The following is a 27716-nucleotide window of genomic DNA, read 5'->3' on the forward strand; positions in this document are numbered from 1 at the left end:
CCGTGGTAGAGTGCTTATCTTTCATGTATGAGGTCTTGGGTTTGATCCCCAGCACTGTAATAAAAACAATTTATTATATAATATTTAAATTATTGTGTCAAAGAAAATAAAAGTGGCACAAAATAGTGTCAGTGCTTTCTAACTACTTTTATACCCAATTTTTCTTGCTCAGAGAATAGAGGGGATGGGGGCGAGGACAGAAATAAACATGTAGTTACTCCATGCCAATATGGAGTTTGGGCATTCCTTTGATGCCCAGTTCTGCCAAATATTTGATAGAGTACTTTGAGCAAGGATTATTTCTTTCAAAGTCTCTTTAAAAAAAAAAAGATGACAGAAAAGCTTCTTCACTGAATAGATGACAACTTTAGGATTAAAGACACACAACGTGAGAATAGGTGTTAATCAATGTTGCTCTCCGTTCCCCATACTTCATCTAATGGATCATCTCAAAAGCTCAGAATCCTTGCAAAAAATACTTTGTTATTCCAATTTAACAGATAAAGAGAAGCTGAGTGACTTGTGCAAGTTTGCACATAAAAGACACATACTCTAGTGAATGACAATCTCTTACCCCAAATGAGATGCTCTACATCTTTGAGAGAAGATCCCTGTTGAGAAGTCACCTTTTAATGAATTAGGTAACCAAAGAACTTCCTCTACAAACCTCTACCCCTCTGAAGCCATGAAACACTCAAGAATACAATCATTAAAGTGCTATTCTTTACCCAGATGCGTTCTTCTACCTCAGGGGAGAATGCTAGCCATTCAAAAGAAACTTTTTTTTTCTTAATTGGCATGAGTGAGAGAATGAGTTTACATTTCTCACGCTTAAAAGGAAGTATAAGTTGACCATAAAAGCATCCAATTTGAAAAGAAAGAAGAAAGTGCCTATGTCTAACATTTGGATAAACAGAAAAGCAATCATATTTTATTTAATCTGCAACTTGGAGAGGTAGCTTTATCGTTTTACTTATTGAGTATTACTAATAAGGGTTATTTATTAGTTCAAATTAATATTTATTGAATATTATTAATAAGTAGCACTGCCTGGAGCAATAGCACAATGGTAGGGCATTTGCCTTGCACGTGGCTGGCCCAGCTGAGCTGAGTTGGATCCCTCTGCCCCTTTCGGAGTGCCCGGCAAGCTACCGAGAGTATCTAGCCCTCACGGCAAAGCCTGGCAAGCCACCCGTGACGTATTCGATATGCCAAACACAGTAACAACAAGCCTCACAATGGAGACGTTACTGGGCCCGCTCGAGCAAATTGATGAACAATGGGAGGACAGTGACAGTGACAGCATTAATTTAGTATCATCATTATAAAATAACATAATATGAGAAAAACACCCAAGGACAGTAGACAGTAGACATAAAGGCCAGGAATATTGTTCCATCTTTGGAAGTCTGTCTCATGAGTTGGGGAAGAAAGCAGCTGGAATAGAGAGGAAATCACTGAGTCAATAATGGTTGGAGGAATAATTCAGGATGGGAGATGTGTGCTGAAAGTAGAAAAAGAACCAAACGTGATAGCCTTTCTGTACCTATATTGCAAGCCATAATGCCCCAAAGCAAAGAGAGAGTATCGAGGAAATTGTCTGCCATAGAGGCAGGGGGAAGGTTGGAAAGAGGGGTGTATACTGGCGACATTGGTGGTGGAAAATGTGCACTGGTGGAGGAATGGGTATTCAATTATTGTATGACTGAAACTTAAACATGAAAGTTTTGAAACTGTATCTCATGGTGATTCAATAAAAACAATTTAAAACTAAAAAAAAAATTTAGTATCATCATTAAGTAGCACTGATAAGTGAGATTCAATAAGTAATAAAATAATTGTTTCTTACTTAGGACCAAAAGTTAAACAAGAGAGCCAGTTTTGGTGCCAAGTTAAAAGGGCTGGGAAACATTGCAGCCAAGCTTATTGTAGTATTGAATGTATGAATGTACAGAAAACCTGTGTGCCTGGAAACCAAGGGGTAAAGTGCAAGCAGCCTTCAAGCTTCCATCTAGGAAATTCCAAGAGAATTAACAGGTTTTTGTCAGCACCCAGGTGTGTTGACATCTCCAGAAGGGCAAAGAAGTTAACAATATTTAGCATTCTTCAGTTAAAGATTGGGAGATTTTCCGGCATTTTCCACCCAGGTGACTGTTCTTTAAACGTAGTCTGAGTTTGCAGCCTGCAACGTCTCTTTACTCAGTAGCTAACCTTCTAACCTTGGGCAGAAAGTAATAGGTAACTTTGACCATGCCTTGGCCCTGGCAGGGTCATGCTCAGAAAATACAGGTGTTCCTCTGAAACCCAGAGCTGTAGTGCCTTCATTGATGTACTCACAGAAATAAAGTGCAAAGCAAATGCAATCACCAAATCTTACTGAGACCATTTACAAACCATTCCTATGATGATAGTTCTGTTACAACAACAGGCAAAAAGCAGCTCCACCATTTTCTATCATTAAACCACAGGTATTGCCCATACAAGCATAAATATGCTCAGATTCAGGCAAAGAAAACCTTGTTTAGATACAAAGTTCACGTTTCCTTTAGGATTTTGCCTTTGAAGGGAAAAAAATAGTGAAAAGAAGAAATACTTGTTAAGAAAGAAAGAACCATGAGGTCACACATTTGAACTTCAAAGTGAGCTCTTTCCCCTATATGAAAGGCACTAGGACTTGTGCCAAAGAAAGGCAGCAAGATTGACAGAAACACTGGAAGTGCAGTGAAGAAATAATTGTTCTTATCTCATGGAACAAATATGTGTGTATATTTAATACCAGACAAAAGGAAAGACTTTTCTTTTTGTGAGCACAAAGGAGGGGCTTCCAGGAATAAGTACAAATGCTTGCATGAACTTGACTCAAAAGTTAACTCACGTCCATTAATATCCTGACCTCTTTAAAAAAGACAAGAATAGAGTTTATAGTTGGATTTCTGGCACACACCAGGACCCAAAGCAAACCAATACATTCATCCTTTGAGAAGTGCAATGTGGCTTCGTGTGCAGGACAAGACTGAACAGGATAACTGACCAGCGATCTGGTGGCAGGGTGGGGGGAGTCATTTGGCTTCCTCTCTGTTACTGAAAAGGAAGGGGTATTTTTGGTTTTTGCCGTATATTTTCGGAGGGAAGATTTTCTTTCAACTCAAGGAACTTCATTGTAATTGGCCTCATAGAAGTCCAACCTCGTAGCAGAAAAGGAATGTTTATTTTCTGCCATTGAAGCTTCACTGTTTTCAGTTACATAGCAATTTTTTTCTTTCACAGTATCTAGATATTTATTAAAGAACTAGTTTTCTGACCACTGCCTTCCCTCTACCCTGCCTTCTTCTCTTCCTTCCTCTTTCTTTTCTTTTTGCTTCTATTTCTTCCTTTCTCTTTCACTTCAAGTAAAATTTTGCTGTTTTGGCAAGTTACAACAGATGGCAAGATTTACTTCTGATATATTAATTCCACAAAACCCCACTTTTTTACTCAGAAACACCAAAATGGAGATTTTGTTTGTTTGTTTGTTCTTCACTACCCATCTACCCATCGTCACACACCCCCCCCCCCCCCCCCCGTTTCCTTCCTAGCAAGGATCTGGTTATCTTCCAAGGAATAACACTCCCTCCCTTCAGCAGGGGGCCTTGGCCGTACCCTCCAATCTCCCCTGGCTAGGTCTTGGGAAAATTACTCAAATCGGGTCAGGCTGACTTTCCTAAGAATAGGAAACTTGTGTCCAGCGATGGAAGGATGGAAAATAGGTCCAGTTATTTCATTCCAATGACATGATCTACCAAAAAAAAAAAGGTCACTAGTTCCAAGAAACTACATCCAGAATATCTCTAGATTTTATCCCCTCTGAAGTTGAATTATGCAGTTTTTACTCTAATTATATAAAAACTACTTCATTTCCTGTTAGCAAGGATACTTTCCTTCAGCCAGATTTTTTTTTTCAATTTGCCACCTAAAATATCTGCCTAACTGGGATGAAGCGTATAGGCCCTGGTAGTTATTATTATTATCATTATTATTTTGCTTTTTGGGTCACACCCGGCAATGCACAGAGGTTACCCTTGGCTCAGGAATTACTCCTGGTGGTGCTGGGGGACCATATGAGATGCTGGGAATCGAACCCGGGTTGGCCACGTACAAGGCAAACACCCTACCCGCTGTGCTATCACTCTAGCTCCGGCCCTGGCAGTTATTTTCCCTTCAAAACATAGCTTAGATAAGCACAAAAGCATGGAGCAGCCAATTATACTTATTACATAAAATATCTTTTAAACAGCAGGGAAGAATTTGGCTTCTTTTTCTACCTTATCTTTCAAAAAAGCAAAGAATCTTGGTTTTTTATCTCATCATTTTATTTAAATAGGTAGGCCAAATGTTTTATAAATAGGATAAACTAAAAATTGAGAAATTACTGTGGGATGTGTTGAGTTCTTTTTTATCTTGCACCAAACCTAATGTGATAATTTTGTGATTCATTATAAAGACATTGAAAACAGCAGTAAGAAAAATATTCTCCACTTCTAAACATGGCTGAATGCTAATAACTGACCCTCCCCAAAAAGTGTCAAGATATTAACACAGAGATCTTTATAAAGCTAAATCTAGCACCAATGCAAAGTCTCCAATTTTACATGCTTTGAAGTTTTTAAATGACAGTTGCTTTACCTTCAGTGGTTCCTTCTAACCACTCAACACAAACACTGCTACAACCAAGTACAGAATGACTGAAACTCTGAGGAAGTATGGATGATTTATTCTGTCATGCTATACACATTTCTCCCTACAGCCAACACATTGCTTTTTCTGTGCTCTGCTTAGCTTAACAACTTGCCTTAGGAAGAAGATGCTGGAATAACCCAGATAGAAACAAGGTTTGGGATTAATGTGACTTCCTCTGGGCAGGGTAAATTCTTCATGGGGAATTACATGCAGAGACGCCTTGGGAAAGTGCATTCTGGGGCATTTCGCTTAAGGAGTCTTCCTGCCCTTTTCCCTTCTTTCCCTCCTTTTAAATGAAAGCTCCTCTAAATCCAGCCAAAATGAAGGGGAAGGGGTATTCATTCTGCTGACTCGTGGTTAATCAAAAGTGAAGTTTCCTTCTGCCTTTTAATACCAACTCTATTCATTTCCTAGGGCAAGTTAACTAGTGAGTCCAAATTTTGTGGTTTAAAACACAGTAAAATTTGGGGCTGGAGTGATGGTTCAGTGGATAGACACTTATCTTGCATGCTTCAGATAAGTGGGTTCAATCCCTGATTCCCCACATACTCTCTTGAGTTCAGCCAGGAGTGATCCATGAGTGCAGAGCCAGGAGTAAGACCTGAGCACTGCTGGGTGTGTCAAAACAAACAAACAAACAAACAAAAAACCAAAATAGTATTTTCTAACAAGACTAGGGATTAGAAGATTGAAAAGGTAGATTTTATTTGTGAGGATCTGAGGGAGAATCTATTTTCTTCCATTTTTGAGCTAGGAAAAACTTAAGTTTCCACAGTCCTTCACTTGTGGCTTCCTAATATCTTCAGTACCAAAAGGATTGATCATTCTTCCCGACTTGGCATCACTCTGATGCGCCATTCTGCCTTCCTCCTGAATTCTGTCCAATTTTAAGGTCAGGAGATTGAAAATCTTCATTCCATGTGACATCTTGAGTCCCTATTGCCATCTAATACACTGATGAATTCTGGAAGTAGGAATATGAACACCCTTGTGGTTAGATTTTTCTACCTACCAGAATTTCTTATTTAATTTGTGCATAAGCATGATTTCAAAGATGTCATGACAATAGGGGCTGGAGCGATAGCACAGCGGGTAGGGCGTTTGCCTTACAAGCGGCCAACATGGCCGACCCGAGTTCGATTCCTCTGCCCCTCTCGGAGAGCCCGGCAAGCTACCGAGAGTATTCGATATGCCAGACACAGTAACAACAAAGTCTCCAGTGGAGACGTTACTGGGCCCGCTCGAGCAAATCGACGATCAACGGGAGGGCCTTTACCTTTACCTTTACCATGACAATAGAAAGGTTGAGAATCCTTATCATCATCCAGCAAGTCAGCATAGCCCGCATTGGCAAGGTTCTTTATTGCCTAGTAAACATGATCACATGTGGCTTTGAAACTTGGTGTCAAATTGGCCAACCTGCAGGATTCTCTGGTATGTTTGCTTTTAAAGTTGAAACCCAATCCAAGAAAGCATCCATATTACTCATTCTTTGCCCAGTTATCATGTAAATAAATGGTGTCATGGAAGACACAGAATTCAGATCTCCAACAGTCTCATGTACTCTCAAACAAGCCAAAGCCAATGACATCTGAAGCCTTTTCTGCCTGGAATTTTGTCCAGCATGTGACCCGACCCCCCCCCCCCCCACCCGGCGCCATTGTCTTCCTTCTTGAAAGTCTACATCCTTCACTCCCAGACCACCACAATCTTCTGACTGCCCTTAAATTGCTTTTGTGACCCTTTTTATTCATTTAACTTTAACAGTTTTCTACCAGACTTCATGCTCACTTCTATCCACAGGGATACCCTTCCTAATTCTACAACTCATACCCCAAAATCCAGTAAATTTGCTCCTAAAGCAAATTCCCAAGCACAAAATAATCCAGATATAATCTTTTGTCCTGATCTCTCTTTTAAGCTATAGATAACAAACTAGGTACCAGGCATCACTTCTTGCTCCATAAACACCTTCAAGTTCTACACAGTCAGCTAAGACTGAATTCTATATTCATGTTATTCTCTTATTAATCCTTCAACAAATGTCTCCTATGACTAAGTCATTGCTCTGCAAAAAACAAACAGATAAGAATAAGGAAACCATTATCTTCAGTGTTTAGATAAACAAATAATTACAACAAAAAATAATGAAACAATAATACAGGAATTGAAATTAAGGCTAAATTTTAGCCTGAAATGGCAAAATCTGAAACTAAGGCCCCGTTTACTCAGTTCTTTTGCAATAAAACCTCGTAGTAACCTTTGATGTTTTCTCCATTTTTTCTACCTCCATATCTAATTAGTAAACAAATTCTGTCGTCTTTACCTTTTTCAATGCTTCTTGGAGTCATTCTTTCTCATCTTTTACTCACTTTAGGCCCTGAATGGTTAATTCCTGGGTGAATTAAATGTAATATTCTAGTAATCCCCCTTACTTTATCAAGTCTTATGGCTAAAATTCATGTGATTCCTAAATATGAGTCACTTCAATATTGCTATCCCAGTTCATTTAAAACTGAATTTTGCTAACAATGTTTATCTGGTAAGCAGAATTCCTGATAATATCCCAGAGAATTCACATGATAAGTTACGCCCTGCATGTCCATTTTTGAATCAAGTTAGCCTGAAATGGCAAAATATGAAGGGTTTTGTGACTTTCTCACCATTTATTCCTAAGGACCTGTGCCTTGTTGGAAGTTTCTAAGCTCACAGGGGGAATTATCAAAGAGTACCATTATCACTTCTCTAATTGCCTCTGCTAAATGCATTCTTTTGTCAGAATTGTCTGTACTCAAGGTGTTCCATGAAGTAAGTAGAAATATAATAAACTTAAGTATTTTAGCATTATTTTCAAGGTCCAGTTGCATTTAATTGCAAACAAGTCTGCCTAAATTTAAGAAATAAGATTATAGGGGTTCTTGCATCTAATGTTTCAAATCCAAACATTAGACATTACAACCTAAAACCACTTTTGAAGCAACTGTCTTCCCACATTTAGACTTCCTTGCTCAGATAATGAAAAATGATTTCAGTACTAATATTTCCTTCCATTCTATGACATTGCCATGTTTGTTCAGTAGTGTCACCTTGCATGCAACTTCATATAGTGCACTTACTTCAGAGATTAGCACATTTTTTTCTGCAAAGGGCCAGATAGCAAACATTCAAATTTTATGGATTATACAGTCTATGCCAGCTATAAAACTCTACCACTACAAAATGAAAACAGATGATATGTTAAAAAAAATCGGTCTGGCTATGTTCAATAAATCTTTATTTACAAGAAAAGTCAGTAGCCAAATTTGACCCATACTTTGCTAACCCATAATATACTTTTAAAAAATGAAGAGAAATAAAAATATAAATACATATTCCAGTATTATCCAAAGTTCAACTAAACAAAGCTAGAAATCATTGGAAATGTTTTAAAAAGGTTAAAAACTTGTTAGTTCTTGGCAATCTTGAGACTAATCAGCTTTTAAAGAAAGCAGTACAGGGGCTGGAGCAATAACACAGCGGGTAAAGCATTTGCCTGGCACGCGGATAACCCAGGTTCAATTCCCAGCATCCCATGTGGTACCCTGAGCACTCCATATGGTTCCCCAAGCACCGCCAGGAGTAATTCCTGAGTGCAGAGCCAGGAGTAACCCCTGTGCATCACCGGATGTGAAGAAAGAAAGAAAGAAAGAAAGAAAGAAAGAAAGAAAGAAAGAAAGAAAGAAAGAAAGAAAGAGAGAGAGTACAATGAAGAAACATGCATGACATGATGCTTATCTCTCATTGACACTCTGAGAGAGGGGGTGTGGGGTACAGTGAAGACAGCTCAAACTAGAGTGCACATTCTAGTTCCCAAGTTCAGTCCCCAGCATCATGTGCATCCCCCAGCATTTCCAGGTCTAAATGTTGCCCTCATGGCCTCCCACAAACACTGTGGTGATCCTGGTCCCCCCCCCCCCCCCAGCACAGCACTGCTGGACTGAACACTTCAGACCTGTATCTTCAAGCTGAGAATCACCAGGAGCGATGCCCCTCTATACAGGAAGAGAGAGGGCATAATTGGGATACACACAAACACACTGTAGCTCCACGTTAACATAACTTATTTTATAACGTGCAAGTAGACTTTCACTGAATAGATTTTTACAGCCTTTTCAGAATCCCATTAAGAATGAACTATTAAGCCTATTAGCATAAAAAAGTTTCAATGACTAGTGAAATCGTCACCCTCATCAAAGTGTGGCAATTTTTTACAGTATAAACAGTTGGTAAAACAGAGTTAAAAAGCCAACATGGTCCCGCTTAGAAATACAGCTGAACCAATGCTTTGAGAACCAAGATGCTAGAGTCCCAGGAGCTTAACAATGAGCACAGAATGTTCCATTACCTTGACTCTGGACAATGGTACAAAAGTGAGCAATTGTCAAAAAAGCTGGAATCAGCCAGTGCTGCATCCTGCCCTGGAAGATCTTCATCTTAAACACTGCTTTTCACATGGGATGGAGCTGCAGTCCTGAAAACAGAGAACACAATGATTTTTAAAAAAAATTTATTAGTGAATCACCGTGAGATACTGCTACATACTACTAACATTCGTTTTTGCGTTTTAGTCATATAATGATCGGTTACCCATACCTCCACCAGTGCCCATTCTCCACCACCAATGATCTCAGTATCCCCTCCCCCTACCCCTACCCCCTCCCCTGCCTCTATGGCAGGGCATTCCCTTTTGGAGAACACAATGATTTTTTTTTTTAATTTTTATTAGTGAGACACCATGAGGTATAGTTGTAGACTTACAAATTTTTGTGCTTCGGTTTCAATTATACAATGATCAAATACCCATCCCTGGTAATAATCTCGGCCATTCTTGGGTGTTAATCTCCTATTTTGTTACTTTATGTTCCCCAGATGAATGCAACCATTGCCTCTTTTGCAAACCACAACACCCAATAAGAGAGAGAGAACGAAAGGGAATGCCCTGCCACAGAGGCACTGGTGGAGGGATGGGTATTTGATCATTGTATAATTGAAACCCAAGTACATAAATTTGTAAGTCTACAACTGTACCTCATGATGTCTCACTAATAAAAATTAAAAAAATAACACCCATCCCTTCACCAGTGCCCATTTCTCACCACCACGGATCCCAGTATCCCTCCCAACCCCCATCCCCCCCATCCCACCCTGTCTCTGTGGCAGGGCATTCCCTTTTGGAGAACACAATAATTTTTTGAGAAAACTGAAAATAAAGCAGTTAAAGTCACTGAAGACAAGTAACGAAGCCAATGTGGACCAGCGCTTTGAGACAGTATATATGAGGTCTATAAGGTAGAGCAAAATAAAACTCGGGACTTAATTAAGTCATGGGGTTATAGAGTTAACAAATTGAAACATGGGATTCTTGGTTAAATTTTCCTTTCAGTTAAGTAGTTGGAAATATTTTATATATCTCGTGAAACACTTGAGACACTTGGTAACACATCTAGAGGCTCAGCTTTACAGATTCATGGTTAAATCTCTAAAGGGCTGCAAGCCAAGCCGCCAAACTTTATGGGTACGTCAGTCTTTCTACTGAAAAATCTAGAGCACTCACCGGAGGGTGGCAAGCCAAGTCCTCACCCTGCTGAAACCCTGTCAGTCGTTCCCACACCCCACGGCTGCTGCCACCCCAAGGGACCAGCTCCACTGCTTCTCAACTGATCTCTGCAGAAACATCAAACTGACAACAATTTCAGGTACACCGGTTTTCAGGCTGAGAACTGGGGTCTTCTCAGAGTGGGAGCAGGCAGCCTCCCCCGACCATCATACTTCCAGAAGCCCCTGCAGCCACACCCACATCCCTCAGCCACTGTCATATAAACTCATCAGCTACAGAATCTACAGTTCCTAGAGTTTCTAATTTGGACATCTCCAAATTCCATAATATTGACATCCCAGAGCCTGGCAAGCTACATATGGCATATTCGATATGCCAAAAACCAGTAACAATAAAGGGTCTCATTCCCCTGACCCTGAAAGAGCCTTCAATACAGCAACGCTGGGAAAGATGAGCAAGGAGAGACTGCTAAAATCTCAGGGCTGGGATGAATGCAGACGTTACTGGCACCCGCTTGAGTCAATTGATGAAAAACGGGATGACAGTAAACAGTGGTACAAAGATATTGACATCCCCAGTAGGAACACAGCAAATTGTATGGGAAAGGAACATAGAAGCCAAGTAAGCTCCATAAACCAAACCAAAACAGGAATAAAAAAACACATTTGAAACTATATTAAAACAAAATATAGCTATCATTGAGGCATCAGGAGATTGTACAGAGGTCAAGGCATCTGCCTTGCATGTGGAAGAGCCCAGTTTGATTCCCACCACCACTTATGGTTCCCTAAGCTCTGCCAGCAATTATCCTTGAGCACAGAGCCAGAAGTAAATCCCGAGCACTATTATGTGTCCAAAAAACAAAGTAAGCAAACAAACAAAATAGCTATCATCATGAATAAAACAAAATTTAACTGGGTAACTGGATATCAAAGTATAAGGGGAAATTTGGTGAGAAAAAAATAATGTAATTTATATAGAAGTGACCATAATTCAGAATTTATAAATCTGTAGTCAAAGAAAGAAGAAAATAGGGAGCTATATAGATAATATGATGGGGAAAATACATGCCTTGCATGGGACCTACCCAGGTTGAATCCCAACACCATATATGGTCTTCTGAGCCTTGGCAGGAGTGATTTCTGAGCACAGAGCCAGGAGCAAGCACTAAGCACTTTTGTGCATGGCGAAGAAGGAAGGAAGGAAGGAAGGAAGGAAGGAAGGAAGGAAGGAAGGAAGGAAGGAAGGAGGAAGGAAGGAAGGAAGGAAGGGAAGTTTTAAAATTAACTATATTATTAGATTAAATTGTAAAGCACCCTTTTTCTGGATAGCCATGACTTTTTCTTTTTTTTTTTTTGCTTTTTGGGTCACACCCGGCAATGCACAGGGGTTACTCCTGGCTCTGCACTCAGGAATTACCCCTGGCGGTGCCCAGGGGACCATATGGGGTGCTGGGAATTGAACCTGGGTCTGCCGCGTGCAAGGCAAACGCCCTACCTGCTGTGCTATTGCTCCAGCCCCAGCCATGACTTTTTCTAATACTTAAAGTTTACTAGGAACTTTTCCATCATCCTCCAAAAGAAAGGTCATCATACATTATTTACCATAACATATTTACCATACTCTAATTGGATCGACATGTTCTTACAATTGAAAGATTGAAATAAGTGGACAAATAAACTCTGAGTTATAGAGCTCTTCGAGTAGTACCAACATAGGACAACAGAGACACATGGCAAATCAGATAAAACCCTGGAAATATATGGGTTCACAAGGGGACCTTGAGATAAGGGGGCTAGAGGTGGAAGGATCCAGAACCATGGTAGTAAGCATGGTTATCACATTATTACAAGGACAAAATAATAGCATACTATGATATAAATAAATAATAAAAATTATGTGTGACATTGGAAGTTAATCTATATTTCACTTTATTTGATTTAAATAAACACATTTAAATAATGCTGCCCAGTCTTGTCACTTTTTTTAATTAACCAAATGTTACTTATATAGAAAACAACAGTAGCAATAGCCTCTTAAAATGTTTCTTCTTTGTATGACTATTTTAAAGTAGGATGAGTAATGCGCATTGAGATGTGGGATTTTAGTTTTCCCAAGGTTTTCTGCCAAGTATCCAAATATTTGGACAGCAAAATGGGGACAAGAAAAATCTCAACTCCTATTAAAGTGCCATGAGATATTTTAACATTTACCAAGATGTCAAGGCCTAATTTATCGAAAATCTTTCCCTAAAAGAAAATTATTTTGATCTTTTTAAAAAAAATTTAAACCACTGTTGTAACTACTTATAAGTAGTTATTCAATTCTAGGTTGGGCAAACCTATGGTCCATTAGGGAAAGCTGATAATGTTGAGAGAAGTTTTCTCAGAACACTGCCACAATTTTCCATCAGTAACTTGCAACCAAGCCCACTAGAACAATTTCGCTCTTCCACTAATTCATGATTGTTTATTTGATCTCACTTGTGAGTTAAGCTTAAAAAGTAGCAAAGGCCTTCAGTGTTTAAGTTTTATCAAAATTCCTAAAATATTTATTCTGAAGTTTTTATAAATTATCCACACATACATGCATACATATAAGTGCATGGACACACACATACTTGTACAGATTGCACAATATATAAGCTGGAACCTTGGATAATGTTCTTTTTAGTAAGTTTTGACTCCCAGAAAACAAAATGTAAAGAAAATTGTTTCTACTCCTCAAAAGAAAAGGTGACAAAGATACAATGACAGCCCACAGAATGGGAAAAAAATTTACCCAATAACTGCCTGACAAGGGTTTAATATTGAAGATATATGAGGCACAGGTAGAATTTTACCAAAAAAAAATCCAACCCCATCAAAAAGTAGGGAGAAGAAATGAACAGAAACTTCCTCAAAGAGGAAATATAAATGGCCAAAACACACATGGAAAAAATGTTCTACATGGCTAATCATCAGGGAGATGCAAATCAAAACAACCACAAAATATCATCTCACACCACAGAGATTGGCACACATCAAAAAGAACAAGAACAACTAGTGCTGGTGTGGGTGTGAAGAGAATGGGATTCTTATTCATTGTTCATGGGAATGGTGGTTGGTCCATCCTTTTGGAAAACAATATGTTTCTTACTCAAGAAACTAGAAATAAAGCTTCCATATCACAAAACCCAAGTTCCCAAGAACAGACGACTGGATAAAGAAAGTATGGTACAAGTACACAATGGAATATTATGCAGCCACCAGAAAAAATTAAGTGATGAGATTTACTTATAAATGGATGAACATGGAGAGAATCATGCTGAGTGAAATGAATCAGAAGGAAAGGAACAGACATAGAATGATTTCACTAACCAGTGGGATATATATATATATATTTTTTTAAATAGTATGAGACTAATATCCAAGGACAGTAGAAACAAGAGCCCAGAAGACTAGTCCACTGTCAGAAGCGTGCTGCAAACAGAGGGGACCAGTTAGGATAGAGAAAGGACCACTATGATAGTCATAGCTGGAAATGATCACTCTGAACAAGAATTGAGGGTTCAAAGTAGGTAAAGAGATATACATGACAACCTGTAAGTATCTATATTGCAAACAATAAGATCCAGAAGGAAAAAAAGAGAGAAAGAAAGAAGAAAAGTGCCTGCCATAGTGGCAGGCTGAGGTAGTGGTGAGGGATGGGTGCGTGGTGGCGGGAGGGGAAACTAGGGTCTTTGGTTACGAGAAACGAACACTGGTGAAGGGATGGGTATTGAAACATCCTAAGACTGAAACCCAGTCATGAACAACTTTGCAACTGTATCCCCCAGTGATTCTGTGATAAATAAATGAATAAATAAATAAATAAAATGGAAAAAATTGTTGCTACTTATCTGCTATACCAGGCCTTGAGAGAAAATAATCATAGTATTAAAACTTTTACTCTGGGGAGAGAGAGAGAGAGAGAGAGAGAGAGAGAGAGAGAGAGAGAGAGAGAGAGAGAGAGAAAGAGAGAGAGAGAGAGAGTAGAGGATGTAGGGCACTTTCTTTGCACCTGGCTCAATCCCTAGAATCCCATATGGTCCCCCAAGCACTGCCAAGGGTAATTCCTGAATTCAGAGCCAGGACTAAGCCCTGAGCACTGCCAGGTATGGCCCAAAACAAAAACAAAAACCTTTTACTGCAATAGTCCTTTACTGAAAGTCTTCTTATAACTAAAACTTTCTACTGGTAATAAAGGAAAATAAAAGTTTCAATTTCAATTCATGTAATTAATACTGTTTGTGATCTCACAATTATACTGAAAACGAATATTGCAAGAAAATATACTGGAAGCTAAAATGAAATAGGCACAAAATAAAACAAAGAACTAGCACAAAGTAGTGGTATAAAGAACACGCAGGGGCTAGGGATATATCTCAAAGGAATGGAGGGCATATTTCACATGCCTCAGGTTTGATTCCTAGCACCTCAGGGGCCAGGAGCCAGGATTTGTTCAAGTAGGACCCAGAACTGTGGGGTGTAGCCCCAAAACAAAACCTGTGAGTTAGGAAAGTTAATTCCATCAATAATTTTCAAGGGGTTTAACCATCCTTTGATTTGTTTTTTGATAGTTAAGTGGTTTAAGGCACTTGCCTCATTGGTCTTGCCTCATTGCAAGACCAGGAGTTCAAACACCGGTGGTGCCCTCAAGTGCTGAGGGGATCCAAATAGCCCCATTGTTAGGGAGCCCTAGTGAGAAAAGGCAGGAAGATAAATGGGTGGCAAAAAAAAAGCACCCAAGGCAAGCAGAGGCCACAAGATTAATTCCAAGAGCTATATATGTGCTGAGATGATTCTGACCACTCCAATAAGGGGGGAACAATTTTTAAAGAAAGAAAAGAACTATAAAAGACAATATTGATCTTTAAAGATAATTTTTAATGTTTAAAAGATAAAAAATAAAAGTATAAAAATAAGAAATGAAACATTGTGGGATACATCTAAAGAATTAAAGAAATTTATAGGTTAAAATGATTTCATGGTAAAGAAGAAATATTTAAAAATCAATTACCTCATTTTCCACTTAAAGAAGCCAAAAGTGGGGGACTGGGGATAATTCAATGATAAAGAATAAGCCTTGCAAGTTGAGGCCAAGGTCATTGCAAGTTCATTACTTGGTACTGTCCTACAGTCCATGAGCAAACCCAGGAGCTTTGCTATTTGAGATCCCTATTATCATAATAAAGTGCGTGATCTCTGGCACACTGTAAACAAATGTGTCCAATCCCTACAATCATGTGGGTGTCACACACCAGCCTGAAAACAGTGCAACCAGAATGTAAAGGTAAAGGTAAAGGCCCTCCCGTTGTTCGTCGATTTGCTCGAGCGGGCCCAGTAACGTCTCCATTGGAGACTTTGTTGTTACTGTGTCTGGCATATCGAATACTCTCGGTGGCTTGCCAGGCTCTCCGAGAGGGCCGGAGGAATCGAACTCGGGTCGGCCATGTTGGCTGCGTGCAAGGCAAACGCCCTACCGCTGTGCTATCGCTCCTGAGCACAAATGTACACAATCACAACCATAGTGTGCAAGTGCTACAATTAAGGGTGTGCTACTCATGGTATCAAATAAATAGCACTGCACTGTAGCACTGCCCTCCTGTTGTTCATCAATTTGCTCGAGCGGGCTCAGTAACGTCTCCATTTTTGAGACTTGTTGTTACTGTGTTTGGCATATTGAATACATCATGGATAGCTTCCCAGGCTTTGCCATGGGCTCTCCGGGAGGGGCGGAGGAATCGAACCCAGCTCAGCTGGGCTGGCTGAGCGCATGGCAAATGCCCTACCGCTGTGCTATCGCTCCAGCCCATCAAATAAATAATAACAAAAAGAAGAGAAGAAGATAAAGGGAAGAGCTTTGGGCCTTATGCTTGCCCTGGGTGCTTTGAGGCAATTGGCCAACATTCAGACCCCAGGGGAAAAAATGTTTTTACAAAAATTAAATAGGGCTGGAGCGACAGAACACCGGTAGGGCGTTTGCCTTGCATGCAGCCAACATGGCCGACCTGAGTTCGATTCCTCCGCCCCTCTCGGAGAGCCCGGCAAGCTACCGAGAGTATCTCGCTTGCACGGCAGAGCCTGGCAAGCTCCCCATGACGTATTCAATATGCCAAACACAGTAACAATAAAGTCTCCAATGGAGACATTACTGGGCCCGCTCGAGCAAATCGACGAACAATGGGAGGGCCTTTACCTTTACCTTTACCTTACAAAAATTAAATAAGAATTAAAAAGTACTGTCTTTTGTTAGTTGTCTCGATGACTAACAAAAGTCAAACAAAAAGTTGCAAAAATATAGCTAAAAATGAAGGTTTTTGTAATCTACCACTTTGCAAAAAACTTGATCTGTAGCAGTTGAACACTTTGTCTGTCGTAAAGTTTATAATAATTCCTTAATTTTTCTGCAAATGTTAGCTTTCTTCTTGCATTTTAAACTTTTGTGGTTCTTATTTCCTTCCCTTGTTTGATTACCTTGGCCACTATCACCAGATCATTGATGCTGGATATCATGTCTTGTTTCTAACAGTCCTTAGTTTGGCTTTGTCTTGATAATATATGGACAAATAGGAAAGAGATATTTATATGTAAGTATCATGTTCAGTAGACACCCATACGGGTAACTCTTAGTTGAACTAGCAATAGAATCCACTTAGTGATATATTTGATTTCTACCCTGGTACAATTTTATCCCACTAGAGAAAGGTAAATTTATGGACTGGCACCAATAACCACCAAACAATAACTTGAGTATCTACTGATCATTTATCCTTGGTCATAAAAGAAAAAAACTACTCAGTAACAATCCTCTGGCCCCTATACTGAGTAAAAATTACTCAGTTACTTTGTCCCCGGGAAGGGGACAAAGATCAAATTTCTACTTCTTTCTATAAATCACAACATCACAGATGCCATCAGACATCTTGCTAGGCAATTCAGCCTATCAAAAGGCTCACAGAGTATCAGAAGCCGTGACTACTGATTGATTGGTGGGTGACTGGATCTTCTGAGTTGATGGGCACAGGGCACAGATGTGCCAAAGTTCTGGATTTGGCTTAAAAGGAGTGCACGTTCTCCAAATTATGTGCAAAAATGTCACCCAGCATAAAGGAAACGATTTTCTTTCTGAACTGTACGAGACTGCCCAGAGAGACTTTTTCTAATTCCCGGAAAGAACCAAAGCAGGTTGCCAACAAACCTGTGAACAATTTGAATGCAAGGGACTTAATGTACTTTGGCTTCAGAAATCCAGTTACTCAAAAAACCTTAAAAGAGGTGTGATAAGCTCCCTATGACAGAAGGCAGAGCCATCCTCAAAGTATTGTAAACTGGAGTGACAACTTTGTGACTCAGAAATAATGTTCTTGACTTCTCTTGACTTCCCTTCCCCCCCTACACACACACACACACACACACACACACACACACACACACACACACACACACACACACACCACTTATCTCGTTTTTTGGGCAGGGCTGGAGTTTGGACCACACCTAAACTCCCAGAGACTAAACCTATTGCTCAGGAGTGACCCCTGGTGGTGATCATGAACCATACGTAGTGGCTGGGAATTGAAGCCTGGGCTAATGGGCAAGACAACCACCTCTTACCCTTTGTGCTATCTCTTTTGCCTCCGCCCCTTCTCTCTCTCTCCATCTCTCTCTCTTTCTCTCCCCCTCTCCCGCTCTCTCCGTCTCTCTCTCTTTCTTCCCCCCTCTCTCATAAGCCCTGGCATTGCTTCCCGATTAAAGAAAAGGGGCATTGTTTTAGTCTTGGCAGTACACCCACGCAGTGCTCTCCCCTGCACAGTCTTTCTGGCCCCTGTTTGAAGCCAGCCCTAAGCAATGTAAAGGGTAACTGTTCATGTCAGTGTAGCTGTCTCTGCCTTCAGGAAGGTTTCCCTGATCTCTCACGTCTAAGTAAGATGCTTTTCCACAGACCCTTACAATACTAATCTTTATTTCCATCCCCTGACACTTCAGCCAGTGTTGGGGTCATTTCTGTGCATTTCTACCTAGCAAAGGATTCTCAGACTCAGCAGCCCAGGTGATTTCTGTAAGGAAAGAGACCAAGTGTTGCTCCCTAAAATCCAAAGTTTGGGACACCCTACCAGTGCTACCAGGGGAGCACTAACAAAGGCCCCTAGGAGAAAAGTTCATCGAGAGCATAAATTTGTAAAACTGTCTTGAAGAAAGAGTCCAGGCTCTCAGACTGATGTCAGTGAACACTCAGCTCCCAGAACTTTCCAGTCTTCCCACTGTCAATTCTTTGAAACACTGCACAGAGAGAAGGGGGAAAGTGGGAGGAGGGGAAAATGAGAGGAAAAACAAAAGTCATTCTTTGGGGTGAAGTGCAGGGCTTACTCCTGGCTCTGTGCTCAGGCATCACTCCTGGTAATGCTTAGGGAGCCGTATGTGGGTCAACCAGAGTAGGCCGCATACAAGGCAAACACCTTGACCCTCCAGTCCCAATAAGTCATTCTTATCTTTCATACTGATCATCTTAGACCTTGAAAATACTCTCCCGGGGCTGGAGTGATAGCACAGCAGGTAGGGTATTTGCCTTGCACGTGGCCAACCTGGGTTCGATTCCCAGCATCCCACATGGTCCCCCAAGCACTGCCAGGAGTAATTCCTGAATGCAAAGCCTGGAGTAGTCCTTGTGCATCTCCAGGTATGACCCCCCCAAAAAATACTTTCCCAACTGCATTTGGGATAGAGAATAAGTACCACCATGACTAAGATAATTGGAAATGATCGCACAGCGGTAGGGCGTTTGCCTTGCACGCAGCCAACATGGCCGACCCGAGTTCGATTCCTCCGCCCCTCTCGGAGAGCCCGGTAAGCTACTGAGAGTATCTCGCCGGCACGGCAAAGTCTGGCAAGCCGTGATGTATTTGATATGCCAAATACAGTAACAACGAAGTCTCCAATGGAGACGTTACTGGGCCCGCTCGAGTAAATCGATGATCAACGGGAGGGCCTTTACTCACTCTGGATAAGCTGTATGCTGAAAATGAGTAAAGGAGCAAACATAATAACCACTCAGTTCCTGTACTGCAAACCATGATGCCCCAAAGGAGAGAGAGACAGACAGAAAGACAGACAGACACACACACACACACACACACACACACACAAAGGGAGGGGGGATGGGGGTAGCAGAAGGGAAACTGGGGACATTGGTGGTGGGAAATGTACACAGGTGGAAGGAGATATTCCCCCAGGCCCAGGAAGAGCTCAGTGGGCTGGGCTCTATGAATTTTGTACACAGAAGGTCTAATTTGATCCATGACACTACCTGGTCCCTTGAGAACTACCAGCAGCAACCCTGAGCACTGATTTGGGAGAAGCCCCAAGAATTACCAGGTGTGACCTCAAAGAATGAAAATGCAATCCCACAGGGTGTCTGTTGTTATTCCTGTTTCCTAGAGGATAAAACATAAGTGCAGAATCAGGAACATACCTGGGAGCACAGGAGAATGAAACTGAGTCATTACTTCATTTATTTTCATTTCTCTATTTGGGGTGGCCTCTCAAGCCACATTCAGGGGACCACTCCCAGAGATACTTGGCCAACAGGGCTGGCAGTTCAATGCAAGGGCCAGAGGATAAAGTCTGCTCAATCCTGAAGTGCTCCAGGGCTACCAGAGTCAAACCAGCTATGCTTGGGGGAGGGGACCTCAGAAAGGTCACGTGATACCAGCCATGGAACCTAGGTCAGGCCCCTGTACAAAGAATGAAGCTCAGACTTAACTTGTATTTGTCTGCCTTCATCCCTGCTTCTACTATAACATATTGTATGACCAATGTAATTGGCAGTGTCCCAAATGGGAAACTACAAACCTACACCAGAAAAAGCTATTGGGGAAAACATCTAATGGTACCTGTTTCCAAATCTCAGGAGACTTTTTAAAAATATGTACCTTGCAGGACCTTTTGCACATGCAGTTGACACAGGTTCAATCCTGGACATCCCGTATAGTTCCCTGAGGACCACCAGGAGTAATTCCTGAGCACAGAGCCAGGAGTGACCCCCCTCCAACATCACCGGGTGTGCCCCCGAAGAAAAAAAAGATGTATCTTGATGGTTTTATTATTCCAGGCAAGGTAATATATGTGCTCAAGCACAATGATTTTATCTGTAAAATAATATTTACACATAGATGTAAAAATCCTCAACAAAATACTAGCAAATCAAATCCAACAACTCATCAAAAAGATTAAACACCAAGACCAAGTGAGATTCAACCTGGGAATATAAGGATAATTTAACATAGACAAGTCAATCAATGTAATACACCATATCAATACAAGAAAAATAAAAATCATATAATCATATCAACAGATGCAAAAAAGCATTTGACAAGACCCAGCACCCATTCATGATAAAAAGTCTCAATAAAATAGGAACCGAAGAAACTTTCCACAGCATAGTCAAAGCCATTCACCACAATTCCACAGCAAACCTATTCAACGGAGAAAAACTGAAAGCCTTCCCATAAGATCAGGAAAAAGACAAAATTTACCACTCTCACAACTTCTATTCAATATAATACTGGAAATGTTCACCAAGCAATTAGGCAAAAAGTAGCTCCTAGAAACAATCAATTTGTATAGTAAAAAGGAACACTAGAAAATAAACATTCCAAAGTCCATGACTTTCCTATATGCAAATAATGAAATAGAGGAAAGAGATATTAAATATATATATATATGGTGTGTGTATGTGTGGGGGGACAGAGCAATAGTACAGCAGGTAGGGCGTTTGCCTTACAAGCAACTGACCCAGGTTTAATCTCTGGAATCCCATATGGTCCCCCAAACACTGCCAGGAGTAATTCCTGAGTGCAGAGAGAGGAAGTCATTCCTGGCACCGCTGGGTGTGACCCCAAAAGTCAAAAAAATGAATGCATATCCCACTCACAATTGTGTCTCAGAAAATCCAGTACCTAGGAATCTGCTTAACTAAAGAAGTGAAAGGCCTATACAAAGAAAACTAAAAAATACTACTGAAATAAAAGAGGAACAGGAGCAAATGGAAACATATCCCCTGCTTATGAATTGGGAGGATTAAAATCGTAAAAATGGCAATACCCACACCCCCAAATTTTTATACATATTCAATATAATCCCAATAAGGATATCCACAACTTTTTCTTCTTTTTTTTTTTTAATTTTATTGAATCACCGTGAGACAGTTACAAGCTTTCGTGTTGGGGTTACAATTATACAATGATCAAACACCCATCCCTCCACCAGTGCACATTCCCCACGACCAATATCCCCAGTATACCCCTCCTTCCCTACCCTCCCCCTGCCTCCATAGCAGACAATATTCCCCATACTCTCTCTCTACTTCTGGACATTATGGTTTGCAATACAGATACTGAGAGGTCATCATGTTTTGTCCATTATCTACGTTCTGCACACATCTCCCATCCCGACCAATTCCTCCAGCCATCATTTTCTTAGTGATCCCTTCTCTATTCCATCTGCCTTCTTCCCTCTGCTCTTGAGGCAGGCTTTCAGCTATGGAGCAATTCTCCTGGCCCTTGTGTCTACTGTCCTTGGGTGTCAACCTCATGTTATTCTATACTCCACAAATGAGTGCAGTCTTTTCATGTCTGTCTCTCTCTTTCTAAATCATTTCACTTAGCATGATACTCTCCATGTCTATTCATTTATAAGTAAAGTAAGTAAAGGCCCTCCCGTTGATCATCGCTTTGCTCGAGCGGGCCCAGTAACGTCTCCAATTCATTTATAAGCAAATTTTATGACTTCATCTCTCCTAACAGCTGCATAGTATTCCATTGATCCACAACATTTTTCAAAGAAATAGAGCAAACACTCCTGAAATTCATATGGAACAATAACCACCTCTTCACCCAACCCCGAATAGCCAAAGCAGACTCTGGGGAAAAGAAGGTGGAATGCATCACTTTCTCAACTTCAAACTTTGGGATACAAAGCAGTAGTAATTAAAATACCATGGTAATGGAATAAAGACAGATCCCTCACCCCTAGCCATGGATTAATGGAATAGAATTGAAAGCCCAGACACAGACCCTCATGTGTATGATCACTTAACCTTTGATAAAAGAGCAAAAATATGAAATAAAGCAAGGGTGTCCTCTTCAATAAGTAGTTCTATGGAAACTAGTTATTCATGTAATAAAAAATGAACTCAGCCCTCTTTCTAATGCCATGCACAAAAGTTAGATCATAATGGATTAAAGACCTCAATATTAGACATGAATTCATAAGGTACATAGAGAAAAATGTAGGCAGAATTCTCCAGGACATTAAAACTAAAGGAAACTTTAAGGATTAAACACCACTGACCAAGCAAGTGGAAACAAAAATAAACAAATGGGACTACATTCATTTAAGAAGCTTCTGCACCTCAAAGGAAATGATGGTCAGAATACAAAGACAGTTCACAGACTGGGAAAAATTATTTGCCTACCACTCATCTGGTAAAGGGTTAATATCAAAGCTATATAACATTGGTAGAACTTCACAAGAAAAAAAATACAACCCCATCCAAAAAATGGGGAGAAGAGATGATCAGAAACTTCCTCAAAGAAGAAACATAAATGACGAAAAGGCATTATTAAAAATGCTCTAGATCAATAATCTAGAGTAAATCGATGAGGAACGGATGTCAAGTAATCAAGTGATCAATAATCATGAAAATGCATATCCAAATAACAATGAGATATCGCCTCACACCGCAGAGACTGACGCACATCAAAAAGGACAAGAAGAAACAGTGTTGGCATGCATGGAGGGAGGAAGAGACCCTCATTGATTCCCAGTGAGAATGTCATTTGATCCAGCCTTTTTAGAAGACAATATGGACATTTATCAAAAAACTAGGAATTAAGGTTTTATATTACTCAGAAATTCCACTGCTGGGAATATATCCCAAGGGCTAAAAAATACAATGCAGAAAAGCCATCTGCACTCCCGTGTTCCTTGCAGCACTGTTCACAATAGCCAAATCTGGAAACAACCCAAGTGCACAAGAACAATCGAATGGATAAAAAAGCTATGGTACGTCTACACAATGGAATACTACTCAGCTCTAAGGAAAGATGAAGTCAGGCAATTTGCTGCTAAATGGATGCATCTGGAGAGTATCATGCTGAGTGAAATGACTCAGAGGGAGAGGGACAGACATAATAATCTCACTCATATGCAAGTATAAGTATACATAGTAGGGGAATAACTAACACCCAAAGGCAGCAGAAAGAACGACCAGGAGAACTGGGCTTAGTAGGAAACTGGCCAGTCAGATTGTTGATGGGGTGGGGGGGTGGGGATATAGCTACAGAAGGGACCACCACAGCAATCTAGAGGAAAGGTCACTTTGGACCAGGACTAGGTACTGAAAGGGGGTAATGGGATACACATGATACCCTATCAGTAACAGTGTTGTAAACCAGAGCCTAAAAAAGAAAAAAAAATGGGAAAAGAGCTTGCTGCAGATGGGTGTGGGAGAGAAACCAGCAGCATTGGTGGGGGGAGTGGACACTGGCAAAGGAATTCATGTTGGAACATTGCAAGCTTGCAACTAAATCATGAATAACTTCATAACTTTGTAATTCACAGTGATTCAACAAAAATGTAGTTTTTTTTCCAAAAAAGAATATGTGCAGGCTAGGGAGACAGTACAGCTGGATAGCATGCTTGCCATGTATGCGGCAAGTCTAGATTAGGCCATCATCACTTGCATATAGTTCCCGAAGCGTCACCAGCAGGGATCCCTGAGCACAGAGCCAGGAGTAAGCCCTGAGGACTGCTGAGTGTGACCCCCACAAACCAACACACACACACACACACACAGAGTCAATAATATTCACTTTTGCAAGTAAATGACAAGTTTTTCAGAGAGCTAAAGGGGTACTGAATTAGTACTCAGAACTTCCCCAGAACTGCAGAAGTTCGCACAGACATTCCACACATGGAAACAGGATAATCTGGTCTTTCTTTAAGCCTTAATATGTATACAAGAGTAGCTGGATCCCTGCCACATTTTCTTTAGTTGTAGCAAGACAAAATGAAGAATGATTGTGTTTCTGAGACACAGCCCAGGAGGAACTGGGGGTTTTGTCACTTTCCTTTCAACATTTTTCTTCCTTCCCCTGAAGGTATCTTCTCTCCCTCCCCCTCCCTATCTAGCAATTCTTGCCAACAACTTCATACTACACAAATCCTCACTAATTAAAAGCTCAATACTGCTGCAAAACACAGATTCTTAGGCCACAGTCATTCGGGGAAGAGTCTTGTCCTTTCAAAAAAGGTTACGCTCCCCATGCCAAAAAAAAACCAGCAGTTCTTTGGCTGAGTTTGGATGAAAATAACAGCCAAGGTGACTCAAAAGTCCCCTAACAGCAGAGGTCAGAGATCTTGGCGTTTTACTAAGTGACAATAGGAAGTCGTCAAGAGCCCTAGTGAGCACACAACGAAGGGACCTTTTCAATAACTTCCTTTTTCAATAAGTTTCAATAAGTTTCAATAAGTTTTTCAATAACCTTTTTCAATAAGTTCCTCAAACGGTCCGCAATTTACTCAGCCCAAGCATTAGAACAGTCCTGCCGATTCAGAAAACCAAGACACGCATGCAGGCATGCTTGGAAATCCTCACTGGATGAAAACACCTGGGAAGCCAGCCAAAAGGCTCCTCCTACCAGGACTGAAGCTTGGGACTCGCCCAAAATTGCTCCAGGAAATCTGATGGGTTCCCAAGAATTCTACCTCAGGAATACAGGGACACCTCACCAACAGGAGTCCCATCCTTCCCAGGGACGCCCAGGAGGCGGGGCTGCAGGGGAGTGAAGGGAGGTCTGGATAGACTCAGGGCTTCACACTCTCCCTCCCCCGCACCCCGCCGCAGAAGAAGCAGATGCCCAGTGTTGACTAAGACAGTCTCCTCTACGTCCTGGATAAACCTTGCGAACATTTTGGTGAAAGAAGCCAGTCACAAAGGACCACACACGTATTGCGAGCTTCGTCAACAGAAAATGGTTGCCAGGGGGCTGGGGTGTTAGGGGAACAGGTGAGGAAGATGTTGGTCCTTACTCCTCATCATTAAGGAATTTCTTGAGAGGAGGGGGTGATAAAAATGTTCGAAACTGGCAGTACAAGTGATGGTTGCACAGGTCAGTGGATACACAAAAATGTCCACAGTTGTAAATGAGTATGGTAGATGATGTATCTCAATAAATCTTTTTTTTTTTTTTTGCATTTTTGGGTCACACCCGGCGATGCTCAGGGGTTACTCCTGGCTCTGCACTTAGGAATTACTCCTGACGGTGCTCAGGGGACCATATGGGATGCTGGGGGATTGAACCTGGGTCAGACATGTTCAAGGCAAACGCCCTACCCGCTGTGCTATAGTTCCAGCTCCTAAATCTATTTTCTATTTAAAAAAAAAAAGCTATCCTAAATGGGGCCAGATGTTATAGGGACATCTGGGTTCTTATCTTGCATGCAGCTGACCTGGTTCTCTCCCCTGAAAAGCATACGGTGTGTCCCCCTGCATCACCCCCAAGTATCCTCATGGAAGGACATCCCTGGAGGCCCTGAGCACTTCAGGGTGGCCTGTGTAATCCCAAGCACAACCCAAGCCAGTACCACATCCTTGTGCCTGATCACTGGTAGGAAGGGCCGCAGGGGCGGTAGGACACTCCTTTGGAGACCTCCCAACAACCCAAAAATCTTTCCCCAAGTCTTTCTTACAGTAACCAACCCATGGGAGTCAGATTGGAAGGAAATTCACCCCCAAATCCAGATGCAGTCTAATCACTCCTCCTGATGCATGTATTCAAAATGTTCCAGTGACTTCTCTTCTTGCAGAACTGGGCCACTAGGTCCCAAAGAGAACCATCTCCACACTGCACCCCGCTTCTTCCCATTTGCTAGATTTGAATCTTAACCACTGGCTGCAACTCTGTCCCTTATGCATGAGACTTCCTGAGTCCTCAGCAGGGACATCTAGGGAAAAGTTTTTTGCTTCTGCCATTCACAAGCCACCAAGACACCCCTTTGCTGCCTTTCCAAAGCTTCCAGAGGGAATGAACGAGGCGCTTCTAGCAGCAGTTCCATTAACTACTGCATTGTGAGATTGGGGGTGGAGAATCCCAAGCCCTGGCAGAGAGATCCCGGCGCTCCACTTGGGCCCCCAAAGCTAAAGAGAGAGAATTCATGATCTTGGACTTGAGGCAGAGGCGTTTGCCCCGACGAAGACCACCCAGGGATCCCTCCCCAGCCGCTCTGGGCCCGCGCTCTGGCACCCGGCGAGCCAAATCCTAACTCCCATATGCGCCTTTGGCGCTACCTACTTGGCCGCTCCAATCAGGAAGGGGTTCAGAGAAATAAAGAGGTGGGAGGAAAAGCCTGTAAAACCACAGCCTGGTTTGCGTGTCAAAGCGCGACTTCCAGTATGCAGGCGCAAAGCAACACGCATGAGAAACATCTGGGCTTCCCAAGGCAAAAAAAAACAGCGCCCACAGCCAACGTCTTCCAACATTGCGCCCAGCCTACGGGCTCCTCCTTGCCTGGTTGCCGAGCGCTAATCGGGGAGGGACCAAGCGCTGAGCGAGTCTAGTCCTATACGATGGGCCAAACGATTCCCAATACAACCTGTTTACTAAAAACAATTAAAAAAAATTTTTTTAAAGACGGCGCGTTTTCTTTCTCCAAAAGAAGTCCCAAGGAACCTCAACTTCGAGCCTTTGAAACCAACCCGTCTCAAAGCCAAACCCTCTTCTTCCTTCCTCCCCAAACTCAAGCTAAAGCTCCCGGGGAAAGCTACGACCCTTCCCTGTCCCTGCATGTATTCGCGTCCCAGAGCGTCTCTGAGCTCTCTCCCGAGAGATCCTCTGCAGAAAACGTCCAAATGCATCCGCCCACAGCCTCCCAGAGGTCTCGGGGGCATCTGGACGCGCAAAGGTTGGGGGTCCCCTAGGGGGTCCATGCAATTAACTGCATTGCGTTGGCAGGTCACAGGCCCTCGCGTCTCCCTTCCTCGCACACAGGCTTTGCGAAGTCGATCCCGGGCACAGAGGCAGGTTGGCACTGACCTGTGCTCGGCCCGGCTCCAGCCAGGTTACGGACCTCCGGGCGGCTTGTGGTCTCGCTGCTCGCTTCCCCCCGGGTGCCCTTTGGAACTCGCCTCTTCTCCCTCTCGCTCTCGGCTCTTGCTCCCGGAGCCGCGGTCGGCCCTCCTGCGCTCCCCTCCAGCCCGACGCCCCGCAGGACCAGATAAGAGGAAAGTGAGGTCCCGCCGGCGGCCAATTGGAGAGGGGAAGGTGGCCTCGGGGGCGGGGGTTGGGGTGGGGGGGCAGGTCTAAATCCCCAGCCCCCCACCT

The 27716-nt window shown here is 41.9% G+C and overlaps 1 protein-coding gene across 1 annotated transcript in view; it reads right to left on the bottom strand.

Moving 5' to 3' along the window:
• The window catches only part of COL14A1 (collagen type XIV alpha 1 chain), a 253116-nt gene extending 225603 nt beyond the window's left edge, over window positions 1–27513 (bottom strand). Inside the window, exons 1-2 of the mRNA XM_056108162.1 lie at window positions 27429–27513; window positions 9101–9226 (exon numbers count right to left, since the gene is read on the bottom strand). Of these exons, the coding sequence (XP_055964137.1) occupies window positions 9101–9188 (88 nt within the window). The 5' untranslated portion in view covers window positions 9189–9226; window positions 27429–27513. The remainder of the gene's footprint in view (window positions 1–9100; window positions 9227–27428) is intronic.
• Between the last annotated feature and the right edge of the window lie 203 nt (window positions 27514–27716).

Source organism: Sorex fumeus, unplaced genomic scaffold (assembly GCF_029834395.1).
Source record: "Sorex fumeus unplaced genomic scaffold, SorFum_2.1 ptg000002l, whole genome shotgun sequence".
Classification (NCBI taxonomy): Eukaryota; Metazoa; Chordata; class Mammalia; order Eulipotyphla; family Soricidae; genus Sorex; species Sorex fumeus.